This window comes from Peromyscus eremicus, chromosome 4 (assembly GCF_949786415.1).
Source record: "Peromyscus eremicus chromosome 4, PerEre_H2_v1, whole genome shotgun sequence".
Lineage (NCBI taxonomy): Eukaryota > Metazoa > Chordata > Mammalia > Rodentia > Cricetidae > Peromyscus > Peromyscus eremicus.
In genome coordinates, this window is record NC_081419.1 from 14,035,462 (window position 1) to 14,052,407 (window position 16,946).

At 48.2% G+C, this 16,946-nt stretch overlaps 2 protein-coding genes across 2 annotated transcripts in view; both read right to left on the minus strand.

Annotated features, from left to right (window-relative positions):
- Positions 1–1,428, minus strand: part of Cacna1b (calcium voltage-gated channel subunit alpha1 B) — a 96,095-nt gene extending 94,667 nt beyond the window's left edge. The window contains exons 1-2 of the mRNA XM_059258801.1: positions 1,235–1,428; positions 943–1,015 (exon numbers count right to left, since the gene is read on the minus strand). Of these exons, the coding sequence (XP_059114784.1) occupies positions 943–1,015; positions 1,235–1,428 (267 nt within the window). The remainder of the gene's footprint in view (positions 1–942; positions 1,016–1,234) is intronic.
- A 1,793-nt stretch (positions 1,429–3,221) lies between these two features.
- Positions 3,222–16,946, minus strand: part of LOC131907678 (voltage-dependent N-type calcium channel subunit alpha-1B-like) — a 57,160-nt gene continuing 43,435 nt past the window's right edge. The window contains exons 10-12 of the mRNA XM_059258802.1: positions 10,133–10,342; positions 6,506–6,618; positions 3,222–3,789 (exon numbers count right to left, since the gene is read on the minus strand). Coding sequence (XP_059114785.1) covers positions 3,571–3,789; positions 6,506–6,618; positions 10,133–10,342 — 542 coding nt within the window. The 3' untranslated portion in view covers positions 3,222–3,570. The remainder of the gene's footprint in view (positions 3,790–6,505; positions 6,619–10,132; positions 10,343–16,946) is intronic.

Here is a 16,946-nt window from a genome sequence, read left to right on the forward strand (position 1 = left end):
TGACAGGCCCTATCCCACACTAGGGGCTCAAATTCTGGAAGCCACTGACCTGTTAGCAATCCAAAGTACCTTCCCAGGTACCTGTGAGAGAAATGGAGGCAGGACAGTAGCACTTGGAATCCAAGGATGGGGCAGGATTAGAAATCCCAGAACTAAACTACTCTCTTAGCCAGTTGTTGATTGGGTTTAGATCAGCTGTTGTCAACATGCCCTCCCTCTGAGTGGGGAGCAAAGGCTCTTCCACACATGTGGGCTCAGCTCTGGGCTTAGCTCAGCCTCTTCAGAGGCCAAGATCTGAACCGAGCCTCATTCAGCCTGTCAGTTTCCCTCTCAAGAGTTACCTTGACAGGTTGGCAGCTCATTCTGTCCTGTCCTGTCTCAGACAGGGTATCCAAGCAGGAATCATGGAACACATACACAGGATGCTACATGACCAGTGAGGCCAGTTCTGGCAGCATTAGAAGGCTTACTATCGAAGGAGAAAGTATACAACCAAGAGCACCCAAAATGAAACCATCCAAGAGAGGAGGTGATCACTTGAGCCAATGAGGCCCCTATCAAACAGACAATGGGCCCACAGCTGTGGCTTTCCAGGGGGGCACTGGTAGGCACATATCCCAGAATAAAAGAGAACAGGAGGCCACTGGGCCTGATACCCCACAGGAGAAGTTCAGGAAGAGCTTTGGTTTTGTTCTGAGGATAGAAAACAAGTGGTGTCATGCCTTAGAGCTAATAACTTGATGTAGTGGTAGCTCATGAAGACAGACACCCAAGGGAGCTTCATCCGCCCCCCAGATTGGCAACCCACCTCCCCTTGGACACCCAGACCAAGGACCTACCAAGGCTTATCTTTTGTTGTGTAGTTATGTTTAAATATGGGACCTCTAATTTCAGTAACTCCTTCCTAGCTCCTGGAGGAGATGAGAGAGCAAGAAGCCTCACCTGAAAGACAGTGAGGATGGCAGCTGGGAAGGTATCAAAATTGGTGGTCGGGGTCTCATCTTGAAAGTTGAACCTGAGGGAAAGAGAAGTCTTGAGTAGAACAAGTCCCATCAGGAGCCAGGGGACCAGGCCCTTGACATCAACATGCTCAATTCTGGTGTCTCAGTATTCTCAGCCCTATTGGAGGACCTTCAGGAAGGAGGCAGGTGGGAAAGGCCTGGGGTGGCAGTGTCTGCTCTGAGCTCTGCCTCCCCAGGGGCCCTGGCCTGCCCTCCTACTCCTGGCTACTTACTGTCCCCCAAACAGCTGCATCCCCAACAGAGCGAAGACCACAATGAAGAGGAAAAGCAGGAAGAGGAGGCTGATGATGGACTTCATGGAATTGAGGAGGGATACCACCAGGTTCCTCAGGGAATTCCAATACCTGTCAGGCAGGAAGGATGGCTGAAGCCTTGCTGGGCCACCCCAGTGCTCCTTCACACTCATCCAGGCTCCCTGTATTCAAGGTGAGCCTCAGCCTACACATGAAGCATGCATCTCTCCAGGAACCAAAACCCACGATCCTGGACCCTCAATCCAGCCATGGGGAGCAACAGCAGACATGTGACTGTAGTGCTGGACTCGTCCACTCTCCCCAACTGCACCATCCTCCTTAACAGAAGATACCACTGCCTGTCAGGTGGCCAGGCCCAAACCCAGACTTCCCACTCCCCAACCCTCTAGCTCGGTGGTTCTCAACCTTCCTAACGCTACAACCCTTTAACACAGCTCCTCATGTTGGGGTGACCCCCAACCACACAATTAGTTTCATTGCTACTTCATGACTATAATTCTGCTACTGTTACGACTCATCATGTAAATACGTGTGTTTTCCGAAGGTCCTAGGCGACCCCGTGAAAGGGTCACAGATTGAGAACTGCTGCTCTAGCTCCACCCCAGTGTTCAATCGGCCACCCAAGTTATGGCTGACCTGGTGCTTCCTAAGGCCCCTTTCACCACACTCCTTGAAGAGAAAATATGACTCCCTCATTCATAGCCAGTCTTCATGGCACACAGGGCCCATCTCTACCGGTAATGATTTTGCTGCTGAGTGACAGCTCCAATTGCCATCCTGGACTCTAGAATGTTTCTCCGAGGAGCCTTCCCCCAGGGAGAGATGTCACCAGCCTCTGCACCTGTGCAGTGCTATTCTGCCACCCTGACACAGGGAATGAGGGACAGCAGAACAGATGCCAGTCTCCCTGTGCTCACCCTCTTAGGGGCTTCTGGGAGCTCGGATGCACTCTCCTTCCTCCTGGTCCCACGTCAGGGCCCAGACACCCTCCACAGCCTCTCTTATAAGAAACATGAATAGATTCGGGAGTATTAGAAAACTCATGAAGGGTCCAGCCTTCTGGCCTGGAAAGAGCCAACCCACCTCAGGACAAGGGTCACTGACCTCCTTGGGGGGGATCTGAAGACCCAAGACTTGGGTAAAAGGCATTTTTCTGGAGCCTCTCTTACCGGCCCCCACAGGTGCTCAAGGAAGACTGAGGACAGGTCAAAGGACATGCTTAGCATATTTGTAAACCTAACTGGAGAGAATTCCTGCATAAGCCTCTTCTTGTTCATGCATCTCTGTCCTCAAAAGGTTTGGATTAGGGGTTTAAAACAGTTGGAAAGGACTAGCAGAACTTCAGTCTACATGGAAGGAACTATAGGCCCATGTGCTGCAGGGGCTCAGCATCAACAGCTTTGGCACCACAGCCACTGGGACAGCACGACGCACAGGACCTCTGAAACAGAACAAGCTCAGCCCACCCAGCCTCTGCAACTGCTAGGACCACCATGGAGAGGGTCCTCCCCTCCTGCTCCTCCCACCTGCATCTCTGACAGGAAGCAGAGGGGTCTCGGCCCCACGCTCGACCTCACATCAACCTCCCTGGGCTCCAGGCTCCTCACAGACAAATGAAACAACTTTCTTCCAGAGTTAAGATTTATGTGAAATGGAACTAAAAACAGAGTCTTGTCACCATCATCATTACCAAAGCTGGGATCAAGAGAGTGGAGAAATCCAGCCCGGGCAAAGGAGCCATGTAGGCACTAGGCTGGGTGCCATGAGGCAAGGGCCAAGGCTACCCACCCTCTGCACAGTGGGTGGGCGAACCTGGGACAGGACTATGGAAAAATTTCTGAGAACTTCTGTTTTCTTTTACTTTTATTAGCATATATTCATAAAGGTATTTTCTTTCAAATATATCATGTACTTTTTTGCCACATTCACCCCTCACTCTCTCCAACTCCTGTCCTTCCTTCCTCCAGACAGCCTTGTCTCTCTCTGTTTTGATGTTGTCTGTGTAGGACCCATAAATGAGAGAAAACATACAATATGTGTCTTTCTGACTCCAACTTACTCTCCTCACTTAATATGATGACCTCTAGTTGTATTCTTTAAAAAAATTGAAGGCCTGGAAGGTAAAACTGGTAGCTTTAAGAGGAGATGGTATAGAATCATGACAAATGACCAGGAGAACCAGGAAAATGACCGTAGCACTGTGGGCAGTGGGGACAACCCTACAGATGCCCAAAGGTCCAAAGGCTCTTGCCATGATAGTCCCTGTGTGTGTTGTCTCACAACCAGTGTTGTATTTAAGGCAGTAAGCCACAGCATAAGCTTCCAGATACCATCCATCCCCATCCAGCCTCACATGTGGCCTCTGTCCATTCCCCCACAGGGAGCACAGAGATGACATACTTTGTGACTTTGAAAATCCTCAGCAATCGGAGAGCCCGCAGCACACTGATTCCAAAGGAGGTTCCTGGTTTGATGGCAGCCCAGACTACTTCAAAGATACTCCCCACAATCACCTGAAACAGACAGCATCAACACAGGGCACATATGTACCTGGACACATGTGCACATATGGACAAAACTGACAAACGCATGCACATGTCCTCGCGTGTGCACTGGTGTGGCTGCCTCTCTCAGTAAATACCCACCCTACCTCCTGTCCACTAGTGTATGTTTTACAGGGGCTTGGTAACCCAGAGAATGTTGCACAAGCCATAAATACCGTGGGTCTATCTTGGCGCTCTAGGCTCATCTTCCCAAATCCCCCGATATACCACTGTAATAACATTCTAGTACTCTGTAGAAGCACTCAGGTGACTAGGAACAGAGCTTGTGGCAGGCTGGGCAGTGAGCCTGGTCAACAGCCTCAAGATGAGCCTGGAATGAATTCTCTATACCCAGATGAAACTGGGATAACTTAAGACCTCTTTAGAGGTTGAGCCAGAGGCATTCAAGTGGGTCACAGTAGAATCTGTCACTCTCAGACACGGTGAGGCAACATGTGTTTACTGCTTTAAGCCACTCACCATCGAGATAATTTGTTTCCAAGCAGGAAACACCAGCATGGGTTTTAGAAACAGACTAGTGCAAGGTTGTAATGAAACGCAACAGTAGTAGTAGTTTTGGAGCCAGAGAACAAGCACCGAGTAGCCTGTCAGTGAAAGCATAAGGTGCCCTGGACACTGGGAACACTGCCCACCAGGACCTAAAGAACACAAGGAACATCTTGTAGACAACAAGAGAAGGTGTGTGCCATGATCCCCTGGCAAGACATCTGGCCACACTGTTGCCTGCAGATGTGGGAAGAACAGAAAATGAGCTCAATAAACTGTGAGGTATAATTTGTTCTGGAGATTTTCAAGTCAAGTGCTACATTTGCTTAGGCCAAATGTAAAAGGCAAGAACAATCAACAGAAGGGAGCCAGGACCTGTTGGTTCAACAAATGCCCAGCCTTTCCAGATACCAAAATGTGCCAACATTGTGAAAGAGCATGGTCTAAAGATGATTCCAAGAATACCACCATGACTTCCATTTGGATCTGAAAAAGGTTAAAGGCAGTTCTGACAAGAAAATCAAAGTGTGACTCCCAACTTGGTCCTGGTTAGGGTGTGCCTCCCAGGCCAGCTGTAAAGGAGTTAGAAGGTTAGAGTGCACTTTCCACCTAGTCTTGAGGTAATAAGACACTGGGGTGCACTACCACCTCTGTACTGAGGAGGTAAGAGACTGGGTATGATCCATACTGACTCCTGAGATGGTGAGTGCCCCAGGAAACTAAAGGATGTTAACCTTAATGTATCTCAAGGAAACATGAGCAAAGGACCTGTTCTGTAGGAGTTGGTTTTTATCTAATGGGATAAACTCCAAGAAAGTCTATAATATATCCATAAAAATACCCTCAAATGCCCAATATGCCCTTAAAAGAAATGCATGTAGGGGCATACCAGGCTGACTGAAAAGGACCAAGGCAAGACAAAACAAGTCTAGTCTCTGGGGTGAGAGAGAATGTTCAGCAGTTAAGCGCACATACTGATCTTGACGAGAAGCTGAGCTTGCTTCCCAGGACCCACACTGGATGGCTCACAACCACTTGTAACTCCAGCTCTGGGGACATTTGACACCTCTAGCCTCCAGAGGCACCTATACACACATAATTAAAAATAAAAATAAATCTTTTTTTTTAAATAGGTCTTTGGATTCCCAAAACCCTACTGACAGGGACAGGTTGAGAAAATTGTCCAGCTGCAAATATATACTTCTCACAGAAGGAGAGAGCTCCAGGGATAGAACTCAGAGCCCGTGGACAGCCAGGCTGTAAGCAGCTGCGATACCAGCACCATTCCCTCTCTGTACCTGTGGCTCCTCTGTGCTTTCTATAGGCCCTTTTCTGAATAGAAATGCCTATGACAGTTACCCTAGCCTGCTGCTGCTGTGAGGTAGGATCCTGGCTGTGGAAATGGTCACTTGTCATAGTTTCACATGCCAGCAGACTGAGGACTTCAAGAACTGCACACCTGAGCCTGAGAAGAGAAAACTTCACTCTATGCTGAAGTTTCTGTCCATCTGGCCAAATCTCCCTCCCTGTTTGCTTCCAGCATTCCAAGTCTTACACATGGCTGTGGGCCTCCACTCATCACCTCGGCAGGTGCCAACAGGACCAATCCTGGGACTTCGGGCTAAGCACATCCTGCGTGCTCTATTACGTGGCCCCACCCTGAGCCTGGTCACTACTTTCAGGGTGACCTTAGCAACAGCTCTCACTGAGGCCTCACTGACCCATAGAGGTTAGGAGGAGACCAGGACAGTCCTACCACACACTCTCCAAAAAGGCAAGTCTAGCATGGTTCTTTCTCAGATCTAGCCCAGGCCAGACTGCAGGATGGTAGGATGCTGGACCACAGTCCCCAAACTCTACTGGAAAAATTGAGTTGCCAAGAGACAAGGTCTCGGGTACAGAAGGAGCTACAGAGCCGTGCCCTGATTGTCAATCTACAGAGAGGATCAGGGAGGAAAGAGCATATATCCTTCAGGAAAGCAGCTGTTGAAATTCTGGCCACTGGGTAGAGCTAGGACAGGCCTCCCTCTACAACCTCTATTACCTCCCAGTCTCTAGCAGCCTTTCTGGCCCACACAGGGTCACAGAGCTCAGCCCACTCTGAGTATATACAGGGGATGGGGCTGTGCACATCTCAGACTCACTCAACAGAAGGGACCTAGTGAGGCATCTTACTCACCCCAAAGTCAAAGCAGTTGAAGGAAGACCTAAAGTAGCTCCTGGGCCCTAGGCCATACATCTTCAGGGACATCTCTGTGAGAAAGAGACCCAGGAAAACAAACTCTGCAAAGTCTAGAAGGCAGAGAAGAAAAGGTTTAGCTCAGGCTCCTCTCACCTGGCCTCTAGCCCAAGCCTGACAGCAGCACACCTCTGAGCCTTCTGGGCTTGGTCTGAACCAACCCACCCCACCCCACCCCTACCCTGCTCTGGCCACAGCTCAGGAGAGGGATAAAGAATTGAAAGGTCATGAGATGCACCAGTTCCAATGGTAACAAATGCTCAATGTCTATAGGACACAAGTACAGGATCACTCAGGAGTGAGCTGCCTCAGGACACTTCAGAGGAGGCTGGGACAATGAGGCTGGGCACAGCCCAATGGCTCTTGTACATTGTCCCATGTTCCAGTTCCTCACTCTACCTTCTACTTCTACCATGTTCCAGTCTCCATTAGGGATCCCAGCCTCCTCCTCAGAGTCTCCCATAAAAACTCCCTGACATCCTTTCTTAGGACCCCAAAAGAACCAGGTTTGACTTTAACTTTACTCATGTGTTTGCCTCAACTACTAAATGGAAAACTCTCCACCACCCATCTTGTATGAGCTCCCAAAGGTGTCAACTGTTTTTGTGACCTCAACTCAGAGCAGAACCACACAGAGCACAAAGTCATAACCAAGAAGCGAAGACAAGCTTCTAAGATCCCTGTCACCAGAAAGCCACCAACCTAACCATCCCAGGGTCTCTGTCAAGGACATGGGACTGCAAGCAGACACAGCTTCTGATAAGAGTAGAAGAGTATTCATTCTCCACGCCAGTACACTCTGAGATTTGCCTGCCCCCACCACTCTCCAAAAGTCATTCTGTGAAGGTCCAAATGCTTCAGCTGGGGGCGAGTTTGCAACAGCTGCAACACTAGCTCCCCAGCCTCATGCAAACGGGGTGGGGCAGGCATTTTATACACCAAGAACAACTCAACCCAGTAAGCACACCCTCAGAGCCAGTGGGTACCTGTTTCCAGCATGGGATGCTAATAAGTAGGCCTGTCAGAGACAGGACCCTCCCCAGTCAGGCTTGACACTGCCCAAGTGACCAACACCCAGCCTAAATGTCCTCATCAGCAGGTGTGAAGAAGAAAAGCTACTGTTACACACACCAGCCTGGAAGAGCTCAGTAGACAAAGGAGACACAGAGCAGAACGGAGTGACCCAACTCTCCCGTCTGAAGCCCAAAGTACTTCTGTAGCCAAAGGAGCAGCTCCTTCCATTGAGCTCCCCATGGACCTGGAAAACCTGCCATCTACACACCAAGTGAGGCTGTGCACGCACTGAGCTCACTCCTCAGAAAAATAAATTGTCAGGGGTTAAACTTTCAGAGAAAAGGTCAAAAATGCCCTTATATCCTGTCAAAATGGCCACAGCATTAGACACAACCTCCCTCTGAGGCAATAAAGAGGTTCCTTCATTCATTCCTGTATCATTCATTCAACTGGCACCAGAGCTGCTGGGAAACAATATTCATCATTTTCTGTAGGGCTTACAAGCTAAAGGGAAGCAGAAAGAGATGAGGAAATGTGTTTTTCTAAGGGCAGTAAAATGGCTCAGTGGTAAAGGCTGACCTCAAGCTGACAGCCGGAGATTGACTCCCCAGGACCCACACAGTAAAAGGAGTGAATTAACTCCCACAAACTGTCCTCTGACCTGTGCACATACAAACATTTTTCAAAAAATTGTTTTGTTGGGGGTTTTACTTGTTCTTTATAGTAAGAGACCAGTATGCCATGGGAACAGAGGGGAATGATGTCTATCTATGGGTAAGACTTCACAGGGCTCACAGGATGACAAGACTCAGCAGCTTCCCCCTTCATTATCCAAGCTTTGGTTTCAAAGGTCCTGGTTGTGCTTTGGGATCATCTGTCATGTGGCAGAGCTCCCACTGGTCTGTTCAAGATCCAACACTCCCTCAGCCTCTGGCAAGGCTGCCCCACCTTACTGGGTCAGTCTAGCTCTCAAAGACAATGCCTCAGACTCTAGGTAGAAACATTCAGATCCTGTAAAGGCCCACCGTCCTTCAGTAATGTTCCCTCATGGGGCCAAGAGAGCCAGGGATTACAGGAAAGCACTGAGAAGAGAGAAAGCCCGGCAGGCCTATCTGTGGCCTAACCCAGCATTGGGGCCATTCTAGCCTGGGCCACCACACATTAGACATGCAAGCGGACAAATGCCCCACAACATACACACATGACCTGCTAGACAGCAACCACCCAGGAGTAACTAAAAGTGACAAGATACCATGGCTTCAACAACTGAGAAAGCAGGAATCAGGTTCTTCGGTTCCCACCCAAACCCAATGGTGGGGAAAACATGAGCCTGGAGAACCAACATAAAAGTCCTGAGACATCAAACCACCAGCCCTAGGACACAGGCCCTGGAGGCCAGGACGTGCTGCTGCATGATATACACTAACCCTGACCTTCATCCTACCCTGGGAGCACAAGTCAGGCTGACAGCTGATGCCACCTCTATTCCTTTTCACTCTGCTGCCTCTACACCTTTACTCTATGAGGCAAGTAATAGATTTCAGCACAGAAATTTAGGAAGCTACAGCCTAGAATCCTACTCCCAAGACAGTATGCACACGCATGCATGTGACTGACTACTATGGGGTTGTCAGTGCCTACACCAGATGGGAGCTCTTCAGGGGAGGAGCAGGCTTAGTGGTCCACAGAGTGTGGTTACAAAAGGGCCTCCATCAGGGAAGAATACTCAGCCAGCAGAGGCCAGGATAGAGTCTCACTAGGTCAGACAGGGCTCTCCTGAAGGACTCAGGCAACTTTGGGCACACAGATCCCTCTGGCGAAAGTGAACTTAATTAGGTCCTGTTCCTCCATACCCACTACAGATAACAAGAATAAGTACAGCTGAGTCCTGAGGAAATGGAAAGCAACGCATTGACTGTAGAACATGAGTAGATTCTTTAACACTTGAGTGAGCTCTTCCTCATATGACTTGGGGGAGCATTCTCTGACAATCAGTACTTATGCCAGACAAGCATAGGAAGTCTCAACCCTCCAGGGTCCTCCTGTCTGCCTTCTCTGAACTGTAGCTGGGACCAGCTGAACATGACTCAGATCCCAGTGACTAGTGAGGGGCTCACGACATGAGACATCAAGTTGGCCCTGTGGGAACATGGAAACTCCCCAACTCAGCCCACGGTAAGGAGACAGAGTGATCAGGAGAGCTCTGGGAGAATGCAGAAATCCAACTCTGCCTCCCCAGGCATCCAGAAGTAGCCTCAGGGCAAAGAGGCCAGGAACTAAGTCACCGATGACTGAACCTTCTAGTCTGGCTTGCCCCTGGCCATGCACTTATCTATTCCCCTAAGAACCACTCATTTCATATCATGATACAAACATGATGAGCATCTAGCCAGATCAATTAAGGATGGGGGGATCTTCAGGCCCTGAACACAGGCCAGGCCCATGACTGTACAGTAGAAATGGGATACCATCCAGAATATCCAGTACCAGGGTTTCCAGGCTACAGAGTAGAGTGGTTGGGAAGGGCCCTGGAGAAGGGACTAGAGTACGTACACAGTGCAGTGGTAAGCCGCTGAGGCTGATTATAGTGCACCATGGCCACGCACAATGTGTTCAGGGCCACCACGCACAGTACCACCCAGTAGAAGCTCTGTGCTTTCACCATACGCCGGATGAAGAACCGGAACATCTTCTCCTTCCTCCGGAAGTATGATGAGCTCTCCGTCTTCCCACTCTTGAGGCTGGCACGAGCAAAGGGAGACCCTGCAGGACAAGTCTTGATGAGGGCTCAGGGAACAGTGGGCTCCCGGGACAAGCAACCACCCACCTATAGACATCCCCCTCAGGTATATGCTTACTCTTGAGCATTCTGAAGACATCTTCCTGACCACAGGCAGCTGAGCTGCTTACCTCCATGGGCCCTGAATGGATTCCAGCCCTTTCTCATTTCTCAGATTAGGGAGTCCAGGGCTAGTGGGTACCATACCGGATGATCAACAATCAATGTCTCTGGTCCCCAAGACCCTGGCCAACTTCCAAAAGGACAGCTCTGACATGGGTACCCTCTACAGGTACTCCATGATTTTCCTCCAAAGACATAAATAAATCCCACCACTAGTCCTGTCTTTGGGGCTCTGCAGTCTCTGGCCTTCCCTTTCTCCCTAACAACTAGGATCAGCAAGCACTGTCCTCCTGTTTCTTAAGCAATTCTTCTAGAACACAGCTAGATGTGTTTTTATGTGTCAGCAGCCCCTCCTATCTTGTCCAGAGCCCTGAATACTCATGGTCTAGAACGTCTGCTGTACCTGCTATAATCCAACTCTAAATACAACCAAATGGCTACCTTCTTCTCCCTGCAGGATTCACTATTCCTGCTCCACCTTAGCCCTTTACAGTTCTCTTCATTGACTCCTTTTCACCCTGGCTCTTGAGTTTGAGTCTTGGCTTCAAGGTTATCTCCACAGTGTCCTTTTCTGACACTCCATCTAAAATATGGTCCTCAACCCACTCCCAACAATGACAACAACCTCATCACCAATAATCAGTGTGTTTGCCGATGAGCCCTGTTCAGAGATGGTTTCCATAAGTGCTGACATATAAATGAGACTGGTCTCTGGGTACCTAAAGGTTCCAGATGGGTAGGTGTAGAATAAAGGGTGTGTCTAGATACTACTGAATCTTTCTTCAAGTCTGTACTACTGTCAAAGTTTCTGCACAGAGGGCCTAGATAACGGTTGTTTCTGTGTTCCTCTGAAAGTGTACACTGCATCCCAGCTAAGGGGCTTCTGGACATCTGGGACTGGGGGGTCTCTGAGAATAGCTGTAGAATGTATGTTTTCCCACACATAAGTGTGTACACACCCAGGTACACTGAAAATATTATCAGTCTGGGGAAATGTAGCCAAGTCCCTGAGCCTCTGGAAGAACTTCTCCATCTCCATAGGCAGAGGCTTTCACAACGTCCAGGACCAAAAGGAAGGTACAGAGGAAGTCCATCAGCCAGCGATGACCTCCAAGGCCTTAAGAGTGAAGGCCTGGTTCTGGATGTCACACCAGCAAACGCCTACAGAAGCCTGTGCTCCCTCACAACTCCCCACTAAGCCAGCCTCAACCACAGCCTCACATGTGCACCATGGAGGTGGCTACTTCCACAAACCGGGCCTGAATCATATGAAGAAGCCTCTAGGCCAGCTCTGGGAAGGGGTGCAAATAAGGCACTGTTCTTCCCTACGGGGCTGGGAAAGACACAGCTGTACAGACAAGCCAAGATCTGTTACCCGGAGGACGGCAGATGTGCAGAGCAAGGCACTGCCTCAGACCCCACATACATACTACATATTCACATGGGCACACAGAAACCTCAAAGTCACATGCACATTCAGCACACATCCAGCGCCTGGCCAGGCTCACTCTGGTTGGAGACCCAACCAGATGCTCACATATTCAACAGGCACACAGCAGGAACGTATGTACATGCACAGGGCCACTCACAATATAGAGAACATGCAAACAACTGAATCACTCAACAAAGTCTCAGGGGAGGCAGCAAGATCATCCATACCCAGCTCACCATACCATCCAAGAAAGGGGCAGCAAGGCTCGTGTAGGAAGGCCTCACAGGAATGTGTCTTTTTACCCAGCCACACACCACTCCTCTCCCAGCTCTTCACTCTAACACACACTCAAAGCTTGATAGGGCCCTCAGAGTGCAACCTGAAGGCACTTCTGCTCCTCGGCACCGGAAAAATAGACGTGCCAGCTGCAGATACACTGAAGCCTGGTGCCCTTGGGCAGGAAGCATAGGCAACCACGCCAATATCCCTCTCGGGCACTTTGTGAACCCGGGTCTCTGGGCTGCATTTCCCAGCAAGCAGACCATGTATATCCAAGTCTGCTCTGGATAGGTCTCCAGTGAGGTCTCTGGTAAACACACTGTTCACATTGTAGGCTATGAGGGAAACCACAGAGACTAGGACCCTTTTTCACTCTTCTGTGTTTCCCGGGCATAGCTAATGCAAGCACGTATTATCTATAATGAAAGCATGTTTCTTAAGAAAAACAAGATCTGATATCTTCAAGCTAAAGGTATTGGAGCATTAAAATAATTCATGAATGACAGCTACACACGAAGACTCCCTCCACTCAACTACAAGGAGCATCAGTGAATACAGGGTCCTCATGGGTCCTCAGCACGACTAGTTCAACAACATGTATACAGATACATGAGTGGGTTATCCACATCAGTCTCTAAGGAAGGCACAGAAAACAAAGGATAACCAAGACTCACACCACCATTGCCTATCTAAGACTACTAAGAAGAAGGAAGGTTCCAAGCATCCTTCCAGCCTAGCTGGCCTATCCCAGTATGTGGCATTGAAAGTGACCTAGTACAAGCAACATGCCAACATCCGTGGGTTCTGTGGGGATGGGGAGTAATCTCACAGTCCTATGGATTTAAGGACAGCACTAAGTTAATCAAAACAAAGTGAAACTCGGAGAGAGAAAGAATCTGTGGTGGTCTAAGTAAGAATGGCCCCCCTAGGTTCATATATTTGAATGCTTGGCTCCCAGTTGATGGGATGTTTAAGAAGAGTTAGAAGGTATGGCCTTATTGGAGGAGGTGTGTCACTGGGGACCAGCTTTGAGGTTTCAAAAGCCCATACCAGGCCCAGTGTCAGCTCTCTCCGACTCCATCTGTGGATCAGATGTGAACTCTCAGCTACTTCTCCAGCACCATGCCTGCCTGCCACCATGCTCCCAACCATGTTGGTCTTGGACTAACCCTCTAAAATGGTTAGTTAGGCCCCAATTAAATGCTTTCTCTTTAAGCTTCCTTGGTCATAGTGTCTCTTCACAGAAACATAATAGTTAACTAAGACAGACTTTTTAGAGAAAAAAGAATTTCATTTCTAAGCCATTCAGCTGGTGAAAAGAGACAAAATAAACAGGTGGATAAACTGATGGCAAGCCCGAGCCTGACACTGAGGCAGAGAAGAGGTCACCAGGAACCAATAACTGTGATGAAGTCACAGCTCCAGAGCCAAGGAGGAACTGTCCACAGCAGTCCAGGTGCCACTAGATGATGGTTCAGGAAAAGCACAGGAACCAGGGGAGGGACTCAGAGTCTGCACCCTAACATCCTTCGAGGGACACTAACAGGTCAGCAGCACACTGGGAAAATAGGAAACCGTCTTGTGAGGAAGACCTGAAGAAGAGAGCGAGTGGGAAAGGCTCTCAGGTAGGGGGTCCTCAGGAAGCCCACAGCAGGATGCTAAGCATGGGGCCAACCATGTGCAGAAGCTCTGCAAAGGACACACCTCCTAGGTTAGGGGTGGAACAGAATAAGTGGAAACAACAATTTAGTGACTAAAACATCTCAAAGTTAAAGAAGGAAAATAAATAGAATATCCGTTCTAATTATGAGAGCAAGTTAGGGAAAAGCCCATCTGTGGAACGGAACTGAAACCTAGAAATGGGCAAAGAACAGTGAACATGACAAATACCAACCTGATCTAGACACCACAGAAATGTCATACAAATAATACACACGAAGTAACAAGGAAAGAAATCATACTAGCCCACAAGACCAGGACTTGAGGGGAAAGCTAAGGCCAATTAAATAAATTTTATAAAGGAACTTGATACATGTGCTGGCAGGTCTTGATGTCAACTTGACACAAGCTACCTGAAAGGAGGGACCGTCAACTGAGAAAATTAATGCCTCCATGAGATCTGCCTGTAGGGCATTTTCTCAATTAGTGATGGGTGGGGGAGGGCCCAGCCCATTGTGGGTGGTGCCATTCCTGGGCTGGAGGTCCTGGGTTCTATTTGAAAGCAAGCAGCCAGTAAGCAGCACCCCTCCATGGCCTCTGCATCAGATCCTGCCTCCAGGATCCTGCCCTGTTTGAATTCCTGTCCCATTTTCTTCACTGATAGACTATGATGTGGAAGTATAAGCCAAATCAACCCTTTTCTACCCAACTTGCTTTTGGTCATGGTGCTTCACTGCAGCAATAGGAACCCTAAGACAATATTCTAAAGAGGAATAAAAAAGAAAAAAAATTACCAGGTAAATGCAATCCAAAAACACTGAGAGCAACAATAAAAAGAATAGAACAGTGGCATAATGTCAGACAAGATCAAGGCCAGGCATCGTGCCTATAATCCCAGCACTTGGTAGGTAAGAGGCAGATACAGGAGGACCACCATGAGTTCAACGTCAGACTGGACTAGACAGTGAGTGCCAGGTTGGCATGAGCTACAGAGCAAGATCTTGTCAAGAAAAAGGAAGGAAGGGAGAGAGGGAGGGAGGGAGGGAGGGAGGGAGGGAGGAAGGGAGGAAGCCAAGTGTCCAGTGGAGTGAGGTCAGACCCTGTGTGACGACACAGAAGAACGGAGGAAAGCATGGTGATTACAGCCTCACAAACAGCCCTAGAACACAAGATAAAAAGCATGCAGCGCCCGAACACCAACAGCACCCCTCCAAAGTGACAGCCCTACAAGACAGAAAGCAAAGAAGCAGCAATTTCAATTACCAAGCTTGATAACTCTCAGCTGCAGGACATATACTTTTTGTTTATGCTAACGAAATATTAAGATTAGTTACAAACCTTAATTTGAAAAGTTATAAACTTAAGGAGATTTATAGGCCTCATTTCCCAATCATTATCTGATACAATTTTATCAAACTGAAGCTCATCCAGATATTGCCCCTACTTGTCAGTTAAGAAGCAAACTCCAAGACAACCTCTGGCTCAAAGAGGAAAATAAGGAATATGATACAGATGCCAACAAAAAGGGACACATTAGAGCAAAGCTGTACAGAAAGGAAGACACACAACCCAAAAGCCTTCATTATTAAGGAAGAAAGAAAAAATGAAACAAGTGTTTTTAGAAAATTAGAAAAGGGCTAGAGAGATGGCTCAGCAGTTACGATCACTTGCTGTTCTTGCAAAGGACCCGGGTTTGGTTCTCAGCACCCACGTGGTGACTCACAGTTATCCGTAGGCACACATGGTTGCATATACATATATATGCAGGCAAAACATTCGTGCAAATAAAATAAAATAATTTTTTAAAGAAAAAGAAATTAAGAAAATAGGACTGGAGAGAAAGCTCAGTGGTTAAGAATACTTAGTGTTCTTGCAGAAGTTCCAGGTTCTAACATTCATTAATACATGTTAATGTGTGACATAATGATAATGATCATATGTCATTCTGTACGATCTTAATTAGGAAAAAAAAAAGAAACCAAAGGATGCACTGGGGACCAATAGCAGCAAAGCTGTGCCGACAAGGGTTCATCTGCAGAGCCACGAGCAGCTTGCACACACACACACACACACACACACACACACACACACACACACACACACACACACCTGTGTGGGCCTGTGCCTGGCCTCCAACAGACATCTCCAATTCCCTGTGCCCCCAACTCAGCCCACAGCCCCATCTCCTAAGCAGAGCTCCTCTCTCCCTGCTGTTCCTCAGACAAAACCCAGAGCTTCCTAGTGAGCTCTCCTACTCTCAGACACACCTGACTGGACTGTCTTCAAATCGGCCTGAAGTCCAAGCATTTCTCCTCTCCTTCTCTACTACCCAAAGTCAGGCCCAGGATCCCTCCTGTTTGATTTGTACCCTAGCCTTCACAAACTGGCTTCCCTGCTTGCACCTTTTCCCATTTCATTTTCTTTTCAGCATCCCAAGGAGACACAGCTCCCACTGCTTCAGTGAAAGGCAGAGAGCAGACTTCAGACCAAGGATGGCCACCTGGAACCCTTGCTAGGACCTAGCCTACCTTTAGCCTCTGATATTGCTCATGAACACTAGCTCCATTCCTGTCTCAGGGTCTGGATACTTATTTCTAGAAGGTTCTTTCTCACTCTTTTCCAGCTCCTTACTCAAGGGTATTTTGTCCTAGAGCCATAAACTGTAATACTACATCCAGACCCTTGAGAGTCTACCCTTCCTTCTAACACAGCTGCATCTGATGAGCTACACACGTGATAATCATTGTCTCATCTGATGCTTTGCTGAAACAGACCCCCTAAAGACGAAGGGCCCTGATCGTCTGTCCAACACCACAGCTCAAATGCCTCAAAGAACTCCTGTAATATTATGGGTATTTACTAAATATTTATTGAGTGAATAAACACACAAATGACTAAACACAAAAGAGATTAAGTTAATTAAGGGAATGCTACATGCAACTCTACAGAAACAAAAAACCAGACTTCTTAATAAAGTATAAATTACAAAACTAGCCCAAGTTCATTCCCAACACCCTCTATTTTTCTAGGACCACACAGGTCTTCAGTTAATCTCACCTATAAACAATTACAGTGTTCTCTTTAGTATAATATTT